This window comes from Orycteropus afer, unplaced genomic scaffold (assembly GCF_000298275.1).
Source record: "Orycteropus afer afer isolate SDZICR_OR568_19922 unplaced genomic scaffold, OryAfe1.0 scaffold00138, whole genome shotgun sequence".
NCBI lineage: Eukaryota > Metazoa > Chordata > Mammalia > Tubulidentata > Orycteropodidae > Orycteropus > Orycteropus afer.
The window spans coordinates 6,374,980-6,402,808 of record NW_006921725.1 but is presented as its reverse complement, the minus strand read 5'-3'; the positions used below and the strand labels follow the sequence as shown (position 1 = coordinate 6,402,808).

Sequence of the window (27,829 nt, the reverse complement as noted above, 5' to 3'; positions counted from 1 at the left end):
TATATATATATATATATATATATATATATAATGTGTGTGTGTGTGTGTGTATGTATATATATATATAAAATGCCTGATTAATATATCAATAATATTGGGAACTCTGGTGGCATAGTGCCTAAGGCATTTGACTGCTAACCAGAAGGCTGGTGGTTCAAACCTATGAGCCACTCCTCAGAAGGAAGGTTGGGCAATCTACTTCCATAGTGATACTGCCTCAGAGACTATGAGTCGGATCTGACTCCATGGCAGTGCCTTGCATTTTTGTTGCACTATCAAGAAAATAATATGAAGAAATGTTGGTGAACTTTTTCTCATCATTTCCACCACTAATAATGATTGTGAACTTGATGTACAAAGTCAAAACTGGGCTTCCTGAGGGAAATAAGAATGTACTTTTGAAGCTTTAAAATGCTATACAAATATGTTTTCACTAATGTATTTTAGCTAGAAGAACAGCACAAGGACTACAATGCTCTGTATCTTGTTAAGAGAAATAGAAAAAAAGCAGTGGGATGTTTGTGAAATGATCATGGAATTATAACATATGTAGAATCTACAGCAATCATTTTATTTTTTAATAGAGGAAAATATTGAGAGTTAAGCAAAGTAGATTTAGAACCTTTGCTAATAGACAATCCCTTGACATATTTGACTTATTTATTGATTTTTGAGAAATGTTTTCTTATTTACTTGTATGTTATTTCTCATTTTTTACATAAGTATATATTTAAATATGTAAGGGTTTTAAAATTTCAATTTATAGGTTTTAAATAATTTTGATAAAATTAACTTATAATTCTTATGGAAAATACCCCTACATTAATCCCGAGTTCTGAAGGAAACAATATAGGGATACCTATCTGTACCTCTTGGCACTGTTTTTCACATCTGTCCTGTAGATTGATATTCTGCAAAAGAGGACCTTCTTATCTTATGGCCCAGTAGCCTTGTGCTTAAGGACTATTTCTCCTCAGAGTTCTATAATCCCTTTTGTATTAACTGCTTTAGTCTTGGTGCTAGTGTGGCTTTTTTCTGTCAGCAAGTGAAATTGGATATACAAATCATACTCCCTCAAGGCTAGCTACTTCTCAGTACAGTGTCTAGGATTGCAGTTATCTGCCATCAGCAAGCATGGTTCTGGTTTTGTTCATTGAGTCAATCATGGCAAATCATGCAGCCAGATGTCCACCTAGCCTTCAGCTAATCAGGCCATTAACAAACAATGTCAGATACTTCTCTTATGAAAGTTACCATCCTAGCTCCTGGATATAGTGCAAGACAAGACATAAATCCTGCCTTTGTATAGTATATATTCAGGTGGAGAAGATGAAAATAAAAAGTAGACCACAGAGTTTGAATGTGCCATGAAATAAATGAACAAGATATGATGATTGGGTGCTACTTTAGATAGTGAAGTTGTGGAAGCCCTCTGAAGTCATGATATTTAAATGTAGACTCAAAGGAGACAAATTTCGCTATCAAAAAATTAGTAAATATTCTTATACATAAATTTTTTCTATACATACATAAACATTTGTTGTGTATACTTCTAATGTGCCTAAGTGATAATTAGACAAGATTTCCAGGTGTAGGAAATAGCATGTGCAAAGGTACTGAGGTTGGAAAGGACCTGTCATCTAGGATCCATCAGAAGTTCAGTATGGCTGGAGTATATTATATGAAGAGTAGAATGGCACGAGATGATGTTTGGGGACTAGACTGTTTAGAAAAGCTTCCAAGAAACAGTGAGTTGTCTTAGAGAATGAAAGTGATTTTTGAAAGCGGGGAAGAAGGTTAATTTGGCATCTGAATGGTATGGGCACAGGACAATTTTACACTCTGTTGCTTTGTGCACTAGCCCAGGGCATAGGAATGCAGATGACAGTTTTTCTGGCTTGCCAAATAGGACAGTGGTGTTATGATTATAAGTCTAGCAAGGGGCCCACAATGAACCCGGAAATACTGATAGCAAAGGTCAAATTCTTTGCAGAGGCTTTGTCTTTCTCTTCTCTAAAATGAGGCCTGGAGGACTCTCGCCCCTTACATTCTAGCATATAGAAAGTTTTTTTTTTTTTAAACTATATTAGCGGTAAGTGGTGGGTTTTTGCCCAACTGTGTTTTAATAAATAAATTAATGGACATATTTAACCTAATAAATTATAAAAGATTCCATTGGATCCAGGCTTACTAAAAGACAAATTATGCTAATGATAGTAGTGAATTGATGATATTTACTCTCGGAAAGACATGAGATTATCACTTAAGCACAGTTATAAGTAGATGCAACAGTTACTCATGCACATATTAAAAAATATACCTACAAGAAAGTTCACTGTAACATTTTTTATAGCATAAGTTTAGAAAAAACGTAAATACTTAGCAATCAGGAAAATAAAGAGTTAAATTACAGTTAAATGCTCAAAAAAAGCAGGATGACAATAATGGTTAGAGCTTGACTACTAACTGAAAGAGGTTCAAATCACCCACCAGAGTTGTAAAAGAAAGGCTACTCCTGTAAGATTACCAAATCTTGTTGCTGTTGAGTTGGTTCTGAGTCATGACAAACTCACTTACTGCAGAGTAGAAGTGGTCAATAGGGTTTTCTTAGTTGTGATCATTATGGAAGCAGATTGCCAGGCCTCTCTTATATGGCACCATTGGTTGGGCTTGAACGGCGAAACTTTAGGTTAATCATGAAGTGTAAAGTGTCTCTGCCACATACGATCCCCCTTGTAAGATTTAGCCATTGAAAACCCTGAGGAGAGCAGTTCTACTCTGAAACACATGGGATTGCCATGGATCAGAATCAACTTGATGTCAATGGATAGTAGGTCATACTATGAAGCTGTTAAAAAAGCACATATTCTATGTATACCTATGAACATGGAGAACTATGTAGGGTTTGCTTTTCTTGCTACTACTCATCTATCAGTTTGTCATACTGTGGTAGCCTCTATGTTGCTGTGATGCTGGAAGCTATGCTAGTGGTATTTCAAATACTAGCAGGTTCACCCATGGTGGACAGTTTTTACCAGAGCTTCCAAACTAAGACAAACTAGGAAGAAGGATGTGGTGGCTACTTCTGAAAAAAATTCACTGAAAACCTTAGAAATAGCAGAGAAACATTGTATGATGCAGTGCTGGAATATAAGCCACTCAGATTGGGTGGCACTCAAAGTATAATTGGGGAAGAGATGCCTTCTCAAGGTAGAGTCAACCTTAATGATGTGGATGGAGTGTAATTTTCAAGATCTTCATTTGCTGATATGGCATGACTCAAAATAAGAATAGACAGCTACAAACATCCATTAATAATCAGTATATGGAATATACAAAGCATGAAACTAGAACAATTGGCAGTTGTCAAAAATAGAGTATGTAAAATTTAGTTTCTTAGGCATTGGTGAGCTGAAACTGACTGATATTGGCTATCTTGAGTTGAACAATCATGTGGTCTACTGTGCTAGGAATGATAAATTGAAAGATGCCATCACATTCTTCATGAAAAAGAACATTTTAGGATCTTTGCTGAAGTACAATGCTCCTAGTTATAGAATAATATCCATATGCCTACCGGGAAGACCAATTAATATGACTATTATTCAAACTTAGACATCAACCACTAAAGCCAAAGATGAAGAAACTGAAGATTTTTACCAATTTTTGCTGTCTAAAATTGATCAAATATGCAGTCAAGATTTATTGATAATCACTGGTAATTGGATTGTGAAAGTTGGTAATAAAGAAGAAGCAGTGATAGTTGGAAAATATTACCTTGATGATAGAAATGACACTGGAGACCAATGACTTATTCACTGCAAATACCTTCTGTGAATAACATAAACAGCATCTATACAGGTGACAGAATACACAACGATCTCATTGACTACATCTGTGGGAAGAGATGATGGAGAAGCGTAGTATCATCAGTCAGGACAAGGTCAGAGGCCAACTGTGGAACAGACCATTAATTGATTATATTCAAGTTCAAGTAGAAGCTGAAGAAAATTAAAACAAGTCCATGAGAGCCAAAATACAATCTTGAGTATATTAAACCTGAATTTAGAGACCATGTGAAGAATAGATTTCACACATTGAACACTAATGATTGTTAACCAGATGAGTTGTAGGAAGACATCAAGGACATTATACATGATGAAAGCAAAAGATGAATAAAAAGACAAGAAAGAATAAAAAAGACAAAATGGATGTCAGAAGAGACTGTGAAACTTGGTATTGAATGTAGAGGAGCTAAAGCGAATACTAGCAATCATAAAGTAAAAGAGATGAGATGAAGATTTCAAAGGGCAGCTCAAGAAGACAAAGTAAAGTATTATAATGAACTGTGCAAACCCCTGGAGTTAGAAAACCAAAAGGAAGGAATACGTTCAGCATTTCTAAAGCGGAAAGAAGTGAAAAAAATAATTAAAACCTTGAGTTACAATATTGAATGATTCTATGGACAAAATGGGAGCTCTGGTAGCTTAGTGCCTAAGGCACTTGGCTGCTAACTAGGAGGCTGGCGGTTCAAACCCACCAGCCACTCCTCAGAAGGAAGATGGGGCAATCTACTTCCATACTGATACTGTCACGGAAACCAAAGGAGGGATCACTATGAATTGGGTCCAACTCGACAGCACATAACAACAACAACAACATAGGCAAAATATTGAAAGATATAGAAAGCATCAAAAGAAGATGGAAGGAATACAATGAGTCATTGTACCAAAAAGAATTAGTCACTGTCCAACCATTTAAGGAGGTAGCATCTAATCAAGAACCTATAGTACTGAAGGAAGAAGTCCATGCTACACTCAAGGAATTACCAAAAATCAGGCTCTAGGAATTAATGGTATACCAATTGAGATGTATCAACAAATGCATGCAATCTTAGAAGTGCTTATGTATGTATAACTAGAAATTCGGAGGACAACAACCTGGCCACTTGACTGGAAGACATCCATTTATTTACTACAAAGAAAGGTGATTCAACAGAATGTGGAAATTATCGAACAATATCGTTAATATCACATGCAAGTAAAATTTTATTGAAGATAATTCAAAAATGATTGCAGCAGTATATTGACGAGGAACTTCCAGAAATGGAACTGGATACAGAAGAGGATGTGGAACAAGGGATATCATGGCTGATGTCAGATGGATCTTGGCTGAAAGCCAAGAATACCAGAAAGATGTTTACTTGTGTTTTATTGACTATGCAAAAGCATTCAACTGTGTATCATAACAAATTATGGATAAAGTTGTGAAGAATGAGAATTCCAGAACACTTTATTGTGTTCATGAGGAATTTGTACATAGACTGGGAGGCTGTTGTTCAAACACAACAAGGGGTACTGCATGGTTTAAAATCAGGAAGGGTGTGTGTCAGGGTTGTACCTTTTCACCATACATATTCAATCTGTATGCTGAGCAAATATTCCAAGAAGCTGGGCTATATGAAGGAGAATGTGACATCAGGATTAGAGGAAGACTCATTAACAACCCACAGTATGCAGAAGCTTCCTGAAAGTGAAGAAGACTTGAATGATTTACTGATAGAGATTAAAGACTACAGCCTTTACTATGGATTACTCCTCAACATAAAGAAAATGAAAATCCTCACCAATAAACATCACGATAAATGGAGAAAAGATTGAAGTTGCAAGGATTTCATTTTACTTTGATCCACAGTCAGTGCTTGTGGAAGCAGCTGTGAAGAAATCAAATGACATTGCAGTTGACAGATCTGCTGCAGATCTCTTTAAAATATTAAAGAACAAAGATGTCACTTTGATAACTAAGATGCCCCTGACCCAAGCCATTATATTGTCAGTCATCTCATATGCATGTGAAAATTGTATAATGAATAAGGAAGATCAAAGAGGAATTGATGCATTTGAATTTATGGTATTGGCAGAGAATATTGAATATACCATGTATTGCCAGAAGAATGACCAAATGTCTCTTGGAAGATGTACAACTGGAATGTTCCTCAGAAGCAAGGGTTATGAGAATTCATGTTTCCAATTTTGGTCTTGTTATCAGGAGGGCCCAATCCTTGAAGAAAAGCATCATGCTTGGTAAAGTAGAAGAAGGTCAATGAAAAAGAGTAAGATGGACCCTCAGTGAGATGGATCAACACAGTGGCTGCGGCAGTGTGAGGATTACTTAGGGTTGGGCAGTGTTTTATTCTGTTGTATGGGGTTGCTGTGAACCGAAACTTGCTCGAAGGCACTTAACAACAAAATTGTTTCTTGAAACAAGTAAAATGCAAAGCAGTATATATGGGCCACAATAATGTAATTAAAAAGTAAAAACTAAAAGTATATTTTGTATATATTGTGCATGCATATGTTTGTATTTATATCATAGTCATGCACACATATATTTATAGTATAGAAGGCTACCAGTAATAGCATTTGTTATCAGTAAGTATCATTATCAGTACTTTTATTTGTGGAATATTTGCAGATATGTTTGGGGCACCTTCCATTCTAAAAAATATATAGGTATGTATTGCTTCACGTGCATGATAGTTTTGTGAAATAGGACCTTACATGATTTGTATGCAGTCCAAACACCATATTAAAATCTTAGGAGAGCCCACTTCCAGTAGTCCTGTTGCCACTGTTGTGGCTGGTGGTGAACACCAGCATCAGTGGGAGGGAAGCGAGAGGAAGCAAGTAGGGAGGAAGCAGAGTGTGCTGTGCCCTGACCACTGTTCTGCCCTCTGAGCAGCAAGCACAGCCCTGCAGTGCTGCAGCTGCCACCACCTGCCCACTGGACAATGCACAAGAGCCTGCACACAAAGCCTTGTCCTCTGCCTCACCTCCATGGTCTAGTGCTGCCGGAGTCTGGGTTTGGGGTCGTTAAAGTTATTAGGGGGACTGTGAAGTAGTGAATTACGTAAGATTGCCCTTCTTGCCATAGTTTTAGGAGCTCTGGTAGCATAGTGCCTAAGGCACTTGACTGCTAACCAGGAGGCTGGCGGTTCAAACCCACCAGCCACTCCTCAGAAGGAAGATGGGGCAGTCTACTTCCGTAGTGATACTGCCTCAGAAACCCACGGAGGGTTAGCTATGAGTCAGGTCCAACTCGACGGCACATAACAACAAGAAGCCACAGTTTTTGTAACTCTCACCAAATGACAGTGTGAAACTATGCAAATACGAGGTGCTTGTGGCCCACCAAGGGGATTGGATAGCTTGCAAATAATGACACCCTTACTGGGGTGAGAGCATGCAAATAAGGTAATGGAACCCTAAGGTGGAGATTGGTCAGTTTTGTCATCTCGTTAGGCTTGAAATGAGCCGTCTCAGAGATGGGAAAGAGGGATCCCACTAGCATTAAGAAAGAAGAGCTAGGAATAGAGTGCATCTTTGGACCCAAGATCCCTGCCCTGAACTTCCTTGATCTAGGCGATGGCTGTGACGCCAGAGTTGGGGTCAGAACTGGTAAAAAGTGGTGGAGACATGTCTGATCTCCCCCTCACAGGTATCAGCCTTCGGCTGTTGATGTTGATTCTCTTCCTTCCTTGTAAAGTTAGATTAGGTCAGAAGCTGTTGCCAAGCAATTGTTACAGTGAAATAATAAACAAAAGGAAAGCTGCTTTTGGTTTCCCTTTTAAAAAGTTAAATAAATAAATAAAATAATAATAAATAACTAAACTTATAGGAACATGGCATATAAGCAGCACATACTTGTACTTCTACTTTTTTGTACAATATGTTTGTATTGATTTCTTTTTCCTAGAGAACAAATTCAGAATTATAGGACACTTAGCTGCAATGATATGTTTAGCGTTTTATTTTTCCTTACACATTTTTTTGGGGGTATTATTTAACTGGAAGGTAAAAAGGTGACTTTCCTTTAGTGAATGTACATGAATCTCAAAAATTGTAACAGGATATGTGAGTCATTTGTTTTATTTTAAAATAGTCATGGCTTAGAAGTGACCTTAGCTTTCCACAGTGAAAGAAGTTTTTGTCAAATATATTATATTCACTAGGTTTCATTAATCCAGAAAGTTCCATTCAGGAAGCAATATATTTGGTAGTTAATTATTCCAAATGGTGCCTCTGATCAAAAGGGACACCTATTTTGTAATGAAGGAAATCTGTGTAATGGTTATCCTGAAGAATGTTTGCTCAAGTGTGAGGACAGAAGTAATTGATGAAGTGAAGAGTTGCATATATCCTCTTCTGGCTTAGAAGGAACAGCTTGTGAAAAGCTGAGAAAGCATTCTAAGTATTCACATAACTAAATAAAGAGGGCTAAGTATGGGGATAAGATTTTCAATTTGGTAATTTGAGGTAAAGTCATATATAAGTCAGTAGAAATGCTTGTTGGATGTGTTATATTCCACTGGGCATTTATTTGTATATACTTTAGAAGGAAATGGTTTTTCTTTGTGGTCCTCACCACTTTATTCCTTGAAATTAGGAATTACAATATTTGCTGACAGTGTAGTGCTCCCCCCCCCAAATGCAGAGACTTTAGATCTACTGTTAATTTCTTGGTCATCATTGTGAAAAGTCCATTGTAAAAGGCACATGTTGTCCCCTGCCCCTATTAGTACTTGTAAATCCCCCATTGACTATTTACAGAATACGGTGATCTCTCAGATGCACTCAACTGTTTACAAGTGCCATGCACCATTCTTGTTTTTCAATCTTGCCTCACTGTGAGGCAATCTTTTGATAGAGTTCCTGACAGGAAGCTGGACACAAACCCTTCTGTTCTGGAGTTACCAGACACACTTTCTTCTTCTATCATTTCCCATGCCCCTTTCCCCACCTACCCGCGTTTCTATCTGAAGGAGGAGGGAAAAGAACATACCCTATATGTTGTTGCTGGGTGCCCTTGAGTCATGCTGGGCCTCATGTGTGTCAGAGTAGAACTGTATTCCATTGGATTTTCAGTGGCAGACTTTTTAGAAATAGGTCACCAGGTTTTTCTTCTAGGTGCCTCGGGGTGCATTCAAGCAGCAGCCCTGTTTGTTAACTGTTTGTACTACCTTGGGGCACCCACGTCCTGTATAGTTGTAACTAAATTCCAATATTATCTGCTTGTATCCCCAACAAATTCTCCCTTGACCAAAGAAGGACTTTTATTTATTTATTTTTATTGTGATTTGGGTGAAAGTTTATAGAACAAATTCATTTTCTATATAACAGTTCATACACATTTTGTTTCATGATTTTGGTAGCAATCCCCATAATGTAACAGCTCTCTTCCCACTTCCTCTCTAGGGTTACTTTTTCGTTTTCTCCTTTTCTGTGCCTTCATGCCCTCTGAGCTACCTCCATGCCAGGTGGACTTTTGTAACTTCCCTGGATCTGAGACTCTGTCCTTACCTCATATTTGACATCTTTCCTATTTGTATTGTTTATAGTAAGATCCTGTTCTCAATTTATATAGTTAAAGGAAACTTTTCTGATTACCTTAAAAAAAAAATTCCCCTTTAAGTACAGAGCTCTTAAAATTGATTACATAGCTTTCAAGACTATTGTCTCATTGTAGATATTAACAAAAACTTAGTTTTATACTTAGGGCTTAGAAATGACCTCTTATTCTAAGCTTTTATTCCTTCCCTAGAGAAAATAAATGTCACTGATCCTGAAATGGCAAGGCTAGGGGAAAATTTTCTGGAAAGAAAAAAAATTAATCTCCAGTAATCATCTCCAATTATTGTCTGGCTCTACTTTCTCTGCAGGGTGAAATGAATCTTATTCATTCTGCCTTTAATTGCATTGAGTTCTCATGTCATCACATTTGTGGTTCATACTTATGGTGTAGAGATGGGCTCTGAATGACTAGGATGGGAAAATTTCCAGGGTAGAATAAGCAGAAGAATGTGAATCTAGAGTCTTGGTATTCATTTGCCTGACCCTCTCTCTTAGCCTCTCTCTCTCGGCATTCTGGAATGGTGTAAATGGTTAGCTGCTCAGTGGTCAGTCCAGAAATGGAAATTTCCAGTCCATCCAGAGACGCCTCAGAAGACAGTATTGGTGATTTGCTTGTGAAAATCAACCACTGAAAACCCTGTGAAGCAGAGTTCTACGGTGACTCATGTGGGGTCACTGTGAGTCAGAACCAACCTGACAGTAACTGTTTTTTTTTTTTTTTCTTTTGTTGTGTTTTAGACACTTTATGCTTCAGTGTTCTTCTATGGAAAATGAGATTTGTCTTATCTTTCAACTTGATGATTTTCCACTGTCCATTTAATAGGGCAAAAATGATTTGAAGTTTCAGAAATTTAAATAATCATATGTAATATGTATTTGATGTTTCCAGAACAAAGTAAAATGTTCTTAAGGATATGAATTTGATGTACTAAAACATTTTAAAGATTAGAAATTTTGACATGCCCGAGAAAGTCCCAATTAATAGATGTTCCTAGACTGTCAGAGGTGTTGTTCTGTTTAGTATTTAATTTCCTGTCTTGGCTTGTTGGTATGTATCTTTTGAACATTACCTTTTACTGTCTGACATTTTCACGAAACATTTAAACTGAGATAGTTTTTAATTGGTTGGGTTGGAGAGTTTAACAGTAAGGGTTATTTCACTTCCTGTAAAGATTCTTTTCCACCAAGATGTTAATGCTTCTCTGCTCAAGTGTCAGGTGCCCCAACATAATTGTGAAGTAATTGAGTTTAAAGTGAGACTTTTTAATAAGATATAAGCCACTCCATCCATTCCTATTTATGAAAGGTTTCCGCCTTTCTCCCCTGCACAGAATGATTGCAAATTACTTTCTTTTTTCTTTATAATAGCAGATTTGGTCAGTGGGGGAGGCAGGCTGGAACACATTGGGAAATGCTAATTTTTTGAAAAGCTTGGAATTTTATTTAAAAATTTATAATTATAAAATTATAATTGGGGAAAGGGACATGAGTGTTACTTATCTTAAATTTTGGCACTTTTTATTGGGTCTTGAAGCATCTAGGGATTCCTGAATCCTATCTTAGCTCAATTCTTTTTTTCCTCCCTTGACATCCCTTAGAAATATATATATATATACATAGAGATTAATAACAAAGAAGATGAAGAGCTGTTTTATTGTTAACTTGACTTTTGTCTGTTTGCCTCAAATAGAGCTTTCTCATCTTTGGCTTACATGGTTTGAGACTTAGACCTATTGTGTGTCCTTACCCAGAACCCAGTACTGTCCATGCATATGCCTACTGCCTCTCTGGGTCAAAGACCAGGGAGATGAGAGGGTCAGTTTCAGTGCAGGAAAATACCAGGTGCCCTTACCTGGGTTGACTTACTTGAAAGGAAGGAAATAAAACCTGAGAGGACTATAACCTTGTACCTGACCTTTTAAAGTGAAGAGGGAAAATAAAGGTGGAAAGAGTTGCTAAGAGCGTCCTTCTTTATAAAAGTCCACCCTTGCTTGCTCCTTATGCATCTTTAATGATACAGTAGTTGACATCGGCTGAAATATTTTTAGAAGCCCTAGAACTGGGGTGTAGTATTAAAGGAAATGGAAACATGGTTAGGTTCTTGAAACACCAAATTGCCCAAGACTTAAATTCATTGGAAAATTTGGAGAGGTAATCCAGGGTAAAGAGTAAGATAGGATGGATTTCTTTGTAGGAGCATTATCTATAGTATTGTAAGGTGTATTGTACAGAACATTAGTACTGACTCTGCCTTTAAGTAGTTCTTGGGAAAGACCATGTACATTTTGAATTATACTAGTTAGGACTGGTTTGAAAATTTGGGGCTCACTTTCATCTCTTTCTCTTAAAAAAAAAAAAAAGCAGAATATTGTTTTTTTCTTATGTTTGCGTACATTTTCACAAAAACCACCCCCCCCAAAACTCACTGTCATCGAGTTGATTTGACTCATAGCGACCCCTCCTTGGGTTTCCAAGACAGTATCTCTACAGAAGTAGATTGTTCAATCTTCCTTCCAAGGAGTGGATGGTGGGTTTGAACTGCCAGCCTTCTGGTTACCAGTCAAATGCCTTAGGCACTACATAACGAGAGACTGATTTTCAAATCAAGGAGAGGTCAAAATCACCATTATATTTTTAAAAAAGAAAGCAATTTAAAGTTCAACCTTACAAAGATTTTTTTTTTTTTTTTTAATTCATTCATTAAGGATAAAATGTACCTAGCTTGCCAACACTTAACCTCTTCTCCATAGTTGGAAAACATATATGGGACATTTGAGTTAGGGGTGAAGTATAAAACAGGAGAATAAGAAGGTAAATCAGAAATTTTGTATGGTGATGAAGGGTGTATACAACATGAGATCTAGTTAAAAAGTCAGTTAACATAGGTATCTTTGTTATCATTGTTTTGATAACATAGGGTCACATTTTTAAAAAATGGCCCCAAGTTCAGGTGGTTGGGGGGATGGAAATTAGCACAATTTTTGATTTCTAGAAAAGAGATGAAGCAAATAATGGAGACCTAATTAGGTAGGATAATTGGAGATCAAATTATCTGGAGCCCTAAATGTATGCATCCTAGAGTGCAGAGGAATAAAGAATCAATAACTGAGAAACTGGGGAAATGACTTGAATTCCCAACTGAGTTTTCAGAGATAAAAAACATAAAAGTGTAAAAATGGCATTAAGGCACTGTCATCTCACCTTCTCTAACTTCATAAGGGTGGACTTGGATCAAGATCAACACCTGTAGCTGGTTCCTTCTAGGTTGAAGTCAGACATGCCACCACCCTCAAACCTTTTTTTCAGTTTTGACAACTGTCCCTCCCATGACACTCTCTATTTCCCTGTTGGGTTCAGTGATCTTTTGCAGTGGCCGCACTGAACTCACAGACAATACTCAGGATTTTGAGGTTTATTAAGGAAGTAACAGGTTATAATTCAGGACCAGGAATGCTTAAGATATTGTTCTTCAAACAGGACAGCATCCTTTCAGCCATGCCCGAAGGCAGGTCTCTCTCTAGCCCTTGGCCCCACAGCTTGGTCTCTACTCTATTTGGGCAAGTGTTACAAAGCTTTTTTGTTCTGCTAATATATGCCTAGAGGCTTCATACTTGGCCAGTAAGCCACGACCCAAAGGCACTCAGCTTTCTTGCTCTGTGGACCAGGAAGCCCACTGCTTTGTCATGTGCCAGTCTCTTGATTCTGCTGCCTCTGCTGCTGCTATTTCTCTGCCACTGCTTGTCGTCTCTCGCCATCTCTGGTTTCACAGCTCTATCTCCTCTATCACTAGTCTCCTCTATCACTGAGATTCAGCACAGGGATCTTGGGTCCAAAGGATGCGCTCCACTCCTGATTGTTCTTTCTTGATGGTAGTGTGATTTCCCCCTTAAAATGATGGCTCATTTTAAGGCAAGCAGGATGACAGAACTGACCAATCTCCATGTTCAGGTTCCATATATCTTATTTGTATGATCCCAACCCTACAAGGGTGCCATGCACCTTATTTACATTATTAGCAAGCTATCCAATCCCGTTGGTGGGCCACATGTACCTCACAGTTGCATAGTTCCACCCAGTCATTTGGTGGGAGTTACAAAGAATATGTTTAGAAGAGCCATATTAAGTAATTCACTGCATTGTAAACAGGGTAATTTATCAGAGAGACTGGGTAATAAAGTTTAATTTGAATTGAACAAATACACAGGGATTTTTTCTACTTTTCTTTTTCACCCTCACATGTGTGTCCGCACACATACACACACACATACATGGTAAAACATTTTCAATTTGATTATTGCTAGGCCCATAGGCGGAGACAAGTCCATGGATTTTATGTGAGGTGTGGTACTGGAGTTTCATTGTCCTAATCCTAAAGGAAACGTTTATGTGAAATTGGTATTAGCACTCCACGGTGATTAAGTAATTAGATCCGAAGAACACAAGAATGCTGTCATAAGATAGAAGGAAGTTCAATATAAAATTCTACTTTCTTACCTTCATTTCTCTATCAGTGAAGTTCTTTCTCAGTACCTTGTAATAATTGATATTTTATGTCTGATCACATTTCTTCTATCAAATTTTGAATAATCACTAGCCATTTTGATAAGACTATGAGTTGTTTACCCCACACTCTGATACACCGGGGACAGTCTGCTTCTCACTATTTAGTAAGGCATGGCTTTTTATCTGTTAGTCAATATAATTTATTGTTATTTTTTCTATTCTCAAGTTGCTTAGCACCATGTGTTCAAATACTAATAAGTTGGCTTATTAAGATTTTCCATCCTACAGTGTGCTGTTATTGTTGTTATGTGCCGTCGAGTTGGACCCAACTCATAGTGACCCCTCCTTGGGTTTCCGAGGCAATATCACTACAGAAGTAGATTTCCCAACCTTCCTTCCAAAGAGTGGCTGGTGGGTTTGAACTGCCAACCTTCTGGTTAGCAGTCAAGTGCCTTAGGGACTGTGCTACCAGAGTGCTAGATATCTTGAATTACCTATGTCCTCATTTGGACTTAATCCTTCTTTGAAATTAGCAATGTACTCTGAGTTCTCATTTTTTATAATAGGTTTTTTTTTTTTTGGTCCTTCGGTACATTCTCTTGTGTATGCATTAGCATGTCATGTATTAATTTTTAGATTTTTTTTAGCAGAAATGTGTTTCTAGTTGCTAATGTCATGAAAGGGTATATGAGAGAAAGGTGCTCTGGCAAATCAATAGTTAGTAATAAAAAAAAAAACTTTTTTTTTTTTTTTTGACACATACATTATTCCATAGCTGAGCAACACCAGTAGTGTTAGAAAGGTTCTTTGAAATGGAGAGTTTATGAGGACACAGAAGAAAATTAAGAATTTTACTATGAAAAGTTGTGAAGAGCCAAGAATAAAGGTCATATGAGGATAGGATTCATTTTTCTTTTAACTGAGTTTTTAATTCTGTTTCTTGGTTGCACTTACTTTTCTCTCTCAGAACTTTGCTCTATTCAATCAATACTAGTCTCAATTTGTAACTAATTTTATTTATTTATATTTTTTATTGTGAGTTGGGTGAAAGTTTACAGAGTAAATTGATTTTCTATTCAACAGTTCATATATATTTTGTTTCTGACGTTGATTGCAATCCCCACAACGTAACAGCTCTCTTCCCACCTCCTCCCTGTAGTTACCATTTCCCTTTGTTCTTCTTTTATCCATAACTGCCTTCTGAACTTTATCCCTGGGCAAATGCTGTCCTTTTGATTTCTTATGGTTGTTTGTTCTAAGGAGTGCATTCCACCCCAGTGTTATATTTTCCCGCCATCTGCCTGTCTATTTTTTAGCTGAAAGTTGAGCCACTAGGATGAATTCAGTTCCAGGTTTGTAGTGTGAATAAGGGCCATAGACTTGGGGTTTTTACCACTCTCTGTTAGACTAGTAATCCTGGTCTTTTTATTATTTTGAGTTTTGTTCCACATCCTTTCCCACTTTATCCAAGGTCACCTATTGTGATCCTTTTCAGAGCTGTTGGCAGTCATAGCTGGGCACCATCTTGGTCTTCTGGCCTCAGGTTCATGTGATCCACTAGTTCCTTGGACTAATTATTTCCATGTATCTTTGATTTTCTTCACTCTTCTTTGCTCTAGATGAGGATAGGCCAATAGTTACACCTTAGATGGCCACTTGCAAGCTTTTAAGACCTCAGTTACTACTCACCAAAGTAGGATGTAGAAAATTGCCTTTATGGACTATGTTTCTTCAATTGGCCTTGATGTCCCCTGAGAGTATGGACCTGAACCCACAGGCCAGAAACTCATTCTGTAAAGATGTTTGGTTAAGGCTAAGAAGTTTACATAACTTTGCTCTAATATATACTTGGATATTTTTACAGGACATACAAATTTGTATAGTAATTGGTAGAAATATCGTCTGCCAAACTTATATTTGATTGTGGGTATAGTCCCATTCTCCTACCCATATCCGATCATCTTGTCTGTCTACCTGTGTATCTACCTGGTAGATTACTGTTTATTATTACTTGTAACTAATTTTAAGGAGCTCTCATAGCACAGTGCCTAAGGCATCTGATCACTAATCAGAAGGTTAGTGGTTCAAACATACCAGCCACTCCATGGAAGCAAGACTGGGCAATCTATTTCCATAAAGATTTACTGCCTGAGAAACCCAATGGGGATCTCTGTGAATTGGAATTGACTCAAAAGCAGTGGTTTTTTTTTTTTTTTTTTTTGTAACTAATTTTAATAAAATAATTGACATGAAGATATATATGATAAAAGATGTATTTTTTTAAAATTTGTCTACCTTTTAGAGGTTGTGTGCAACTTGTTAAGTTACAGAAGTAGTTGCATTTGTGAATTTGAAGATGTTAATATAGTATGTTAATATAGTATTTCATTTGAGCATGTTTTTTCTGCTATCTAAATTTTTGGTTGTGAAAATCAAAAACCCCACACCTGTTGGCACTGAGTCAATTTTGACTCATGACAACCCTGTGTGTTATTTAATAGAACTGCTCCCTAGGGTGTTTTTGGATGTATTCTTAACAGCACATCACTACACTTTTCTTAATTGGCGCCACTGAATGGGTTCAAACCCTGAACTTGTAAGTTTGTAGTCACCATAAATCATTTGTACCACCTAGGAAGCTGGGAACACAAAAGAGTAGTTCTTTTTGGTTTGTAGGGATAATATTTTTGAAACAAGCAAGGTTGCTAATTACTGTGATTGTGAAGGTCCTTCTCAATCAGTTCTATAAAATATTTTCATCTATTCATTATTCAATATAGGAATAAATAGATGGAGAAATACATTATTTAGGTCAATTTTTTTAGACATCATACCATTTTGAGGTATCTGTTTTGATGTTTTATGGAATATACTTCCTATGCCTTGATAATAAAATGTCTAGAGGAAAAAAAAAAAAAGGTCCAGATGCTACCTTATTTATGGGTTTGTCAAATAGAGAGATCCTTTTCCCTCTCTATTTAGGACTTGACTGGGTAGAGAAAAGTCCTCAAGACTATTTATTTCATGACACTCTCTACTAAAATTGAATATCACATAAGAGAAATATGCATTTATCTGAACACTTTTGAAGATTGCTGTAGTTGAAAAAAATCTGTTCCATACAATTTTATTTAGTACTTCAGCTACTCTTCCTATATATTACATAATTCTTAGCCATGGAATGCCAAAAAGACATCTTTTTCCTACTAAATATTCTGATTAGTTATGGCACTCATATATTAATATTTGAATAGAAAAAATAGTCTACTTCTCTCCCTGATTACTTTCTGTGTACTTAGATACATAGCCATTTATTTATATGCCTGAAATTTCAAAACTGAATTTGACAGATTAGATAGGACTAAAGCTATTCATACAATTATGGTTTTCAGTATCAAAATGTTTATTTTGATATTTTCCTGAGGTTATATTGCCAACTTAAGAAATAATTCATTCTAAGCTTTTCCTTTTTTTTTTTTTTTCCCTGGTTTATTCCATATCTTCTGCCTTCAGGCTGTCTAAGTCTTACTTGAAACCAATGTTGTCCTATTACATATACCAATAGTGTTAACCCTTGGATGTCTATAAATCTATTTTCCTTTCTTAGTCATTGTTCTTTTCTCAAATTCTGACTCGAGATTCCAGGTGTATTCCATTCATACCATGCAACTGAATAACTGAACCCCATCCAAAGTTTTCCACCTTATAGAGGTAGTGATGGGAGAATTCTTGACTTTCCCTTTGGAACTATATCTTCTTCCATAGCTTTAAATCCTATCTGTTGTCTTCATGAGACCAAGCATTTATCTTGCTTCTCCCAGGCCTTTTCAGCTTCCCACTCCATCTTCTAGTGAAATTGTACAGCAAGACAAAACTGGATTAAGTTTAAAGGCCAAGCTTAGGGAGCTATCATTTTCTTATTGGTTTGGTTGCAGTCTGCTTTCTTCATTCAGATTACATCCCTGTGGTGTGAGAGACAGTGCCCTTGTCTGTTATTTGATTACAGCCAAGCTCTTTGTATGATCTTGGTCAAGTAGCTTATTTTCTCTGTTTTCCAATTTTCTCGTCTGTACAATGAGAGAATTGAACTCTTCATTCATTGGCTGTTCTGCTTCCAAAGTTTGGATCTTATAAATTTTGGATATTTTACTAACCTCTTAGAACCTCAGTACTTAGAAAGCAAGGAAGACCAACGACAATTATGCAAATAATCTCTAATTCATAGATGTCTCTCAGCTATCCCATTTGAAGAGTGTGTCAGGTCTCATGCTTTTCTTTTGCTAAATTGCAAAAGGGCATGATGAAGGCATCTGACCTCTAACCTCATAAGGGGAAGAAGGATCAATATCAACAGCCCAAGGCTGATTCCTATGAAGTGGAGGACAGACACCACACTGCAACCTTTTTATCAATTTTGACACCAACCATCCCTCCTGCATCATTCTCCCCTTCTCTGCTGGGTTAAACACAGAACTCACTGACGATACTCACAATTATAGGGTTTATTAGGGATGCAACAGGTTACAATTCAGGTTCAGGGACACTCAGGTTACAATTCTTTGCTCAGGACAGTGCTTCTTAGCTATGTTTTAGACATGACTCTCTCTGGCCTCAGCCTCTTGGCCCTGTGGCTCATTGGTCCCTCTTCTGCCTGGGTAATGCTACAAAACTCTTTTAGGTCAGCTACTACACCCCAGTGAGGTACCTCACTCTGCCAGCAAACCTCCTGCCTGAAATAACTCAGCTTTCTTGCTCGGTGGGCCAGGAAGGCCCCCACTCTGTCTTGTGCCATTCTCTTGGTTCTGCCACCTCTGTTGCTGTGTCTCATCATCTTAGCACAGGGATCCTGGGTCCAAGGATGTGCTCTATTCCTGCCTCTTCTTTCTTGATGGTAGTGAAGATTTTTTTTTTCCTTTTCTGCTTCTAGGATGGCTTGTTTTAAGCCTAATGAGATGGCAGAACTGACCATCATGGTATGGTTCTATATACCTTATTTGTGTGGTCTCATTCTCACCACTTTTCTGTCACTTTTTCATATGCTGGTGGTTTGCATGTTGCTGTGAGCCTGGAGGGTATGCTACTGGTGTTGCAAATACCAGCAGGGTCACCAGTGTTGAATGGGTATCAGAGCTTCCAGACTAGGACAGACTGGGAAGAAGAAAGGGGTGATCGACTTCTCAAAGAATTGGCCAGTGAAAACCTTATGAAGAGCAGTGAAACACTGTCTGATGTAGTACTGGAAAACTTATGAATAGCCCTGAATCTTTGTCTGATATAGTGCTGGAAGATGAGCCCTTAGGTTGAAAGGCACTCAAAATAAGACTAGGGAAGAGCTCTCTCCTCAAAGTAGAATGGACCTTAATGATGTGGATGGAGTAGAGCTTTTAGGACCTCGATTTGCTGATGTGGCATGACTTCAAGTGGGAAGGAAGAGCTGCAAACATCCAATAATAATCAAAACATGGAATGTATGAAGTATAGATGTAGGAAAATCGGGAATTGTCAAAGATGAAATGGAACACGTGAAGACTGATATCCTAGGCATTAGTGAGCTGAAATGGACCTTTTTTTTTTTTTTTGGCTATTTTGAATCAGACCAACATAGGATCTACTATGTAAAGGATGACAAATCGAAGAGGAATGATGTGGCATTTTTTGTCACAATGAATTTTTCAAGATCTACCTTGAAGTACAGTGCTGTTAGTGGTAGGATAATATCCATATGCCTACAAGGAAGATCAGTTAATACTTCTGTTATTCAAATTTTCGGACCAAACACCAAAGCCAAAGAGGAGGAAAATGAATATTTTTACCAACTTCTGCAGTTTGAAATTGACCAAAGATGTGATCAAGATATGTTCATTATCACTGGTGATTGGAATGCAAAAGATGAAAGCAAAGAAGAATCACCAGCAGTTGGAAAATATAGCCTCGGTTATAGAAATGATGCTGGAGATAGCATGATAGAATTTTACAACACCAGTGACTTACTCATTGCAAATACCTTTTTCAACAACCTCAGTGGCAGCTGTACATGTGGACTTCACCAGAATTCACATGAATTGGATCGACTACATCTATGGAAAGAGACAATGGAGAAGCTTCTTCAGCCAAAACAAGGCCAGGAGCCAACTGTGGAGCAGACCATCAACTGCTCATATGCAAGTTCAAGTTGAAGCTGAAGACAATTAAAAGAAGTCTACGAGAGCCAAAATATGACCTTGATTATATCCCTCCTGAATTTAGAGACCATCTAAAGAATGGGATTTGATGTGTTAAACACCAATGACCAAAAACCAGATGAATTTGTGGGATGACAAAAAGAACATCATACCTGAAGAAAGCAAAAGGTCATTAAAAAGGCAGGAAAAGAAGAAAAGACCAAAATGGATGTCAGAAAAGTCTTTGAAACTTGCTCTTGAATGGAGAGTAGCTAAAGCAAATGGAAGAAATGACAGGATAAAAGAGCTCAACAGAAGATTTCAAAGAGCAGCTCGAGAAGACAATGCCAATTATTATAATGAAATGTGCGAAGACCTGGAGTTAGAAAACCAAAAGGGAAGAACACGCTTGGCATTTCTCAAGCAGAAAGAACTGAAGAAAAATTCAAGCCTCGAGATGCAATATTGAAAGATGCTCTGGGCAAAATATTCAATGATGCAGGAAACATCAGAAGATGGAAGGAATACAGAATCACTGTACCAAAAAGAATTGGTCAGTGTTCATCTGTTTTAGGAGGTGGTGTATGATGAAGGAACAATGGTATTAAAGGAAGAAATCAAAGCTGCATTGAAGGAATTGGTGAAAAACAAGGCTCCAAGAATTAATGGGATAACCATTGAGATGTTTCAACAAATGGATGCTGTGCTGGATGTACTTACTTGTCTATGCCAGTAGATTTAGAAGACAGCTAACTGGCTGGCTGACTGGAAGACATCCATATTTGTACCCATTCCAAAGAAAGGTGATCCCACGGAATATGGAAATTATCAAACAATATCATTAATATCACATGCAAGTAAAATTTTGTGGACGATAATTAAAAAATGGTTGAAGCAGTATATTGTCAGGGAACTTCCAGAAAGGCTAGCTGGATTCAGAAGAGGACATGGAATGAGGGATATCATTGCCTAAGTCAGATGGATCTTGGCTGAAAACAAAGAATACCAGAAAGATGTTTACTTGTGTTTTATTGACTATGCAAAAACATTCAGCTGTGTGGATCATAACAAATTATGGATAACATTGAGATGAGTGGGAATTCCAGAACACTTTATTGTGCTCATGAACAACTTGTACATAGACCAGGAAACTGTCGTTCAAACAGAACAAGGGGATACTGCATGATCTAAAAGCAGGAAGGGAGTGCATCAGGATTGTATCCTTTCACCATGCTTATTCAATCTGAAGGAGCTCTGGTGGTGTAGTGCCTAAGGTATTTGACTGCTATGTAGAAGGCTGGTGGTTCAAACCAATCAGCCACTCCTTGGAAGGAAGGTTGGGCAATTTACTTCCGTAGTGACACTGCCTTGGAAACCCAGGGAGGGATGGCTATGAGTCAGATCCAACTCGAAGGGAATGAGTTAGTTTTTTTTTTTTTTTTTTTGGTATTCAATCTGTATGCTGAGCAAATAATCCAAGAAGCTGGACTATATGAAGAAGAACACAGCATCAGGATTAGAGGGAGAGTCATTAACAACCTGCAATATGCAGATGACAGTCTTGCTTGCTGAAAGTGCAGAGGACTTGAAACACTTCTGATGAAGATTAAAGACTACAATCTGGTGTGTATGGATTACATCTCAACATAAAGAAAAATCCTCACAACTGGACCAAAAAACAGCATCATGATCAATGCACAGAAATTTTAAATTGCCAAAGATTTCATATTACTTGGTTCCACAATCAATACCAATGAAAGCAGCACTCAAGAAAGCAGATGATGTATTGCAGCGGGCAAATCTGCCCCCCAAAGACCTCTTTAAAGTGCTGAAGAGCAAAGATGTCTCTTTGAAGATTAAGGCTTACCTAACCCAAGCCATGGTGTTTTCAGTCGCTTCATATGCATGTGAAAGCTGAACAATGAATAAGGAAGACTGAACAAGAGTTGATGACTTTGAGTTATAGTGTTGATGAACAACACTTGGAAGTACTATGGACTGCCAGAAGAACTAACATATCTGTCCTGGAAGAAGTGCAGCCATAATGCTCTTTGAAAACCAGAATGGCCAGACTTGGTCTCACCTACTTCAGTCACGTTGTCAGAAGGGACAATTACTTAGGGAAGGATATCATGCTTGGTAAAGTGGAGGGCCAGTGAAAAAGTGAAAGGCCCTCAATGGGATGGATTGGCACAGTGGCTGCAGTAATGGGCTCAGGTATGGGAAGGATTATGAGGCTGGATCAGGACCAGGCAGTATTTCATTCTGTGGTACATAGGTCACTATGAGTGGAACTGACTTGAAGGCCCTAACAACAACTACATCCCTTTGAGGGTTTCATGTACCTTATTTACATTATTAACAAGCTCTTTGGTGGGCCACAAGCTCCTCACATTTCATAGTCCCTTTCAGTCATCTTGGTGGGAGACCCAAAGACTATAATTAGAAGAGCTATATTAAGTAGTTCTCTGTACCATACTATATAAATGAATTATACTGACTTTATTAGCTCTTCTCAATACCAAGGAGAATTCTTATTTAATTGCTGTATTTCCTCTTATCCTTTCAAGTATAATGTAGTAACAATCTAAGGAGCAGGTAATTTATTTTAAACATAAAAATTTTACTAACATTTGTGCTAAGTGAATAATAGAATAAAATATTTATATGCTTAATATTTTGAAAACCTATTGGCATAAGATACGTTTAGGCAAGTGACCCCAACAATAATAGAAAAAAAAAAAAAACATTATTTTAGTAGCATTTACTAATTTAAAATAATCATCAAACAAAAATACCAAACTCACTGCTGTGGAGTCGGATTCAACTCATAACAACCCCTCCTTGGGTTTCCGAAGCTGTATCACTACAGAAGTAGATTGCCCCACCTTCCTTCTGAGGAGTTGCTGGTGGGTTTGGACCACCAGCTTTCTGGGTAGCAGTCAAATGCTTTAGGGACTATACTAGCAGAGCTCCTAAAATAATTGCATAGAGAGGAAACTCATGTCATTTATTACCTTTTGTGCCTCTATTAACTAGTTGCACATTTTGAACTGTTTATTTAGGAATTTAAAAAATTATTTTGTCAATGGTAAAATTAATTTATGGTAAATTTTTTATGGAATCTTATTCTTAAAAAAAAAAAAAAGAAAAACTCACATTTTAATACAATCTGATTAGAACATAATGGAAACTGAACTGGAATAGATGCATTAACCATATTCTACAAGGCTGTGATTCTTAATGGGTAATTTAGTATGAAAGAAAAAAAAATTGAAATGAGATTCTTTATATAATATTGCTGCTATTTTTGAACCTTTGAAAATAAAAAAAGATAACGAGAAAATGTAATTAAAAGAGACTTTTTCAGTTCATGGCTCTGGCAACGAGTAAAGTTTTGTCATCTTTGACTTTCTTCTAACACCAACCCTTATAAAATGCAGCATGTGCTGTGTTAGAGATCAGAACCAGTTTTGAACACTATTAATCTTCTCTTGAAAAAAAATGCAGCTTTCTACATCTTCACGAGGAAGTAAGATTGAACACAGACCTACATTGGCAAAAAAGCTACATCATGAGTATGGTTGCCACTGATAATCTGCTTTTATGATTCAAAGTCTGACCTTATACTTGAGAAAATCTAGTCTTTTAGTGAACGTGTGTTTTGTGCTGGCTTTAGAAGAGAAGTCAGCCAGTAGCTGGTATTGAGTCCTAACTGGCTGTACTCTTGGCTGCTGAGTTGTGGTTATGAACTTTGATTCTGTTTCTTAGTTCTCTGTCATTTCGGGTAGATGGGAGGTGCATGAAGGTAATTGTTACCTCATTTCATTTTTAGAACTACTCTCAGTGGCCCCATGTGTAAGAAGAGGCTCAGTGTGGTAGATAAGGGGTCTAGCAGTGAAGTTCAGTGTCTGTTATGTGGTGGTGTTAAGATGCAGAACCTAATTTTGGAATTTGAAGTGTGCCGGTCTTTTACAGAGAGATTCACAGCATGGGTAATGGATATACTGTTTTGTGTAAACCTTCATTGCCACTAACCATAATTCTTATTGTAGTTGTTGTTGGATGCCGTTGAGTCCGCTCCAGCTTATAGAGACCCTATGTAAAACAGACCAAAACACTGCTTGGTCCTGTGCCAACCTTGCAATGCTTGCTATACCTGAGCCCATTGTCTAGGCCACTGTGTCATTCCATCTTGTTGATTGCCACTGTTCTAAATCTCTCAGTTAGTTCTAATAGATTTTTGACTGAGTCCCTTGGGTTTTCTTTGTGTAGGATCATATCATCAGCAAATAGGGATAGTTTTACTTCTTCCCTACCTGTATGGATGCCTGTGATTTCCCTTTCTTGCCTTATTGCCCAGCTAGGACTTCCAATATAATGTTGAATGGAAGTGGAGATAGAGGGCTTCCGTATCTGTTTTCTATTTGCGAAGGGAATGGTTTCAGTCTCTCTCCATTTAGAATAATGTTAGCTGTTGGTTTTACATATATACACTTTTTATGTTGAGGAATGTCCTTTCTATTCCTATTTTGCAGAGGATTTTGATCAGTAATGGGTGCTGGATTTTATCAAATGTCTTTTCTGCATCAATTGATATGATCATGTGGTTCTTTTCCTTTGTTTTATTTATGTGATAGATGACGTTGATTGTTTTTCTAATGTTGAACCATTCTTGCATGCTTGATATCAACCCCACTTGGTCATAATGAATTATTTTCTTGATATGTTGTTGGAGTCTATTGGCTGGGATTTTGTTGAATATTTTTGCGTCTATATTCATGAGGGATATTGGTCTGTAGTTTTCCTTTTGAGTGATGTCTTTGCCTGGTTTTGGTATCAACATTGTGCTTGCCTCATGAAATGAATTAGGAAGGATTCCATCCTTTTGTATGTCCTGGAATGGTTTGAGTAGGATTGGTGTTTTGAATACCTAGTAGTTCTCTCTGGTAGCATAGTGGCTAAGACACTTGCCTGCTAACCAGACGGCTGGAGGTTCAAACCCACCAGCCACTCCTTGGAAGGAAGGTTGGGCAATCCTACTTCCGTAGTGATACTGCCTCGGAAACCCAAGGAGGGGTCGCTATGAGTCGGGTTTGACTCGACGGCACATAACAACAGCAACAACAAGTAGTTCTCTGACAATAATATACCACAAATGAGATGGCTTTAACAAACAGGAGTTTTTTTTCTTAGTTTTGAGGCTTTAAGTCCAAGTTAAAAGTGCCAGGCTCTAGGGGTTGGGTGAAAGCCCCTCAACCTTGGGGTTCAGCTCTGCCTCCTGTTCCCAGCCCACTGGTGCTAGAGGTGTTTCTACACTCAGACAGCTGCTGGCTGCTGAAGTTGACAAACCCAAGATTGAGAAGTAAAAGGCACAGTCCTGATGTTACCAAACCACACGGCAGGCCATTAATTTAAGTCCATTTTAAGTCCCAGGGTCTGCAGAGCATGACAGGCTGCTGAACAATGACACGGCTATATGCAGGGACCAAGCATGCCATAAGCTATAGACCATTCCCAAAGATGCTTTTTAGATACGGGAAGCAGACCACATTCCAAAGGCAGCTACTTAGCTGCTTGTGGTAGATCCCACCATGGAGTTGATGCCAGTCTCATCATGGGGCATAACTACCATCAGCTGCCCAGCCATTCAACCAAGCCCAGCCGAGTTGACAAACAAATGTAACCACCACACAGTGTTATATCCATTTAGTCTGATCAAGTCATACTCATTAGACGGTTATAAGTATTGGTATATGAAAGCTATTTTAACTACTCACAGACAACCAAACGCATACAAAAGGAATATTTCCTGTATGTGTGATCCCCCTGGACCAAAAGCTATTCAGGTGTACATGGAAGACTTCTGTCCATGAAGAAGACTTACGTGGTCTTCACTTTGTACAGTAGATGAGGAACAAAGACTGTTGTATAATGAGCCATTTTACTGTCTCCAGAGTTGTCTTGGCAGGACAGAAATTCTTCTATGCTTGGCCCACAAAACTCAATAGGGAAGGGACTAGAGAGCCTTCCTCTGCCTGGTTTTATGTTCCAGGGCAACAGAGTACAATGCAGATTTTCCCACCTGAGCATCTGAGGATGAGGTGGTTAGACATGGGCATCAGCATGGAATTACATCTCTTTAGCTCTCCTGCTTATTTAGACAAACCATTAGGCTTGTGGGCAGGGAGAAGGGGATGAGGGAGTGTAAGTTCTTAACTCTAAAGCTGTATGCAGGTGGAGGAGCAGGGAAGACCATGGCCATGCTCCTTGTCCAAAGAACTACTTTCTCTCAGTCCTTTATTCTTGCACCTGATGGTAATGGTTTCTATCGTGTTATGTAGTTTATCAGTTTTCCTGTTCACTTTCAGAGTATTTACTCTTTGGAATTTTGTTTTGTTTATTAATAGCATGAGGACCACCAGTGCCTATCTGAAACTGTTCCTGTCTCTGAATATCTAATATTTTATTGTTGAGTTGTTTTTTTTTTCTTTGTTTGTTTTAAATATTTTTTTATGATAAAAAGTTCAATTCCTGCAATTTTGCAGTTTAATGCCTTACTTTCCCTAACTTGACTTTATCCTTACTCTTACAGAGAGAAGAAAAGAGGAAGGTTTTGAAGAAAGAAAAGCTATTAAGAAGAAAATTAAAGAACTTAAATTTCTAGATTCTAAAGTTGCTCAGAACCTTTGTAAGTACCATATTTCAATAGTAATAAATTATCAAAACACAGAAGAGATGGTTGCTTTAAATTATTTAATTTTCTTTATGCTTTATTTTTCATTTTATGTTATCATTTTATTATCATTACTATTTGCATAATAAATCCAAAGATAATTCTCTTTTTTTGAGCTAATTTAAGGGATTAAATTCTTAAAAAAGATGAATGCATATTAGAAGATAAAATAAGAAAAGAATTTAGAATGAACGTATATGGACCTTAACTGAAAACAGAACTTTCTTTTAAAGTCCAATTTTAGGGAGGGAAAGGGAGGGACTAATTTAGGGCAAGTTGAGGGTTACACGCTGACATGGGTAGGGGGAGGCATCTATGGGAAGGATATATGACCACCATGATAACACTGGGAAATGAGAGGACACCGAACTGTGCACAATAAGAGATAGATGACAGATGTTAAAACCAACCAATGTGTCCACAATTCCACATTGCTATTAACACCAAACACTAGGCTATACAGATAAACACATAAACACCTGAGATGATCAGACAGGGATCAGTGAATAGAGGTATACTCTAGATCAAGGATAGAGTCAGCCGAGGCTAATCTTGTACAGACACCAGTGATACAAAATACCTGCAGTCCTTACAGAAACAATAGAAGACAGACATGGAGTAATCCCTCACAGACATCCCAACACTATGGGAGAGAGATCCAATAGAGCTACTACTTCAGGACCATGATACTGGGGGACACCAGACTCCATTGGCACAACAAAAAAGCGTTGCTCCACATCCTACATTGGTGAGTAGTGACTGGAGTCTTAAAAGCTTTCAAGCAGCCATCCAGGATGCAGCTAATGGTCTCCTAGTGTCGGAAGTGAAGAAGAACACACAAAAACCAAACCAAAAAAAAAAAAAAAAAGGGCATTTAGAAGCAATCAACCCTAGGACACGATGGCCCTCGAGACCAGAAGAACCAGATGGTGCCCGGCTACCAATGCCAACCACTCAGGAAAGGATCAAATCTGGAGATCCTGAATAGAGTGGGAGGGAAAACGTGGAACAAAATACAA

The 27,829-nt window shown here is 37.8% G+C and overlaps 1 protein-coding gene across 1 annotated transcript in view; it reads left to right on the top strand.

The window, feature by feature from the left end:
• Positions 1–27,829, top strand: part of DIAPH3 (diaphanous related formin 3) — a 923,535-nt gene that overhangs the window by 448,750 nt on the left and 446,956 nt on the right. The window contains exon 18 of the mRNA XM_042781617.1: positions 26,670–26,765. Coding sequence (XP_042637551.1) covers positions 26,670–26,765 — 96 coding nt within the window. The remainder of the gene's footprint in view (positions 1–26,669; positions 26,766–27,829) is intronic.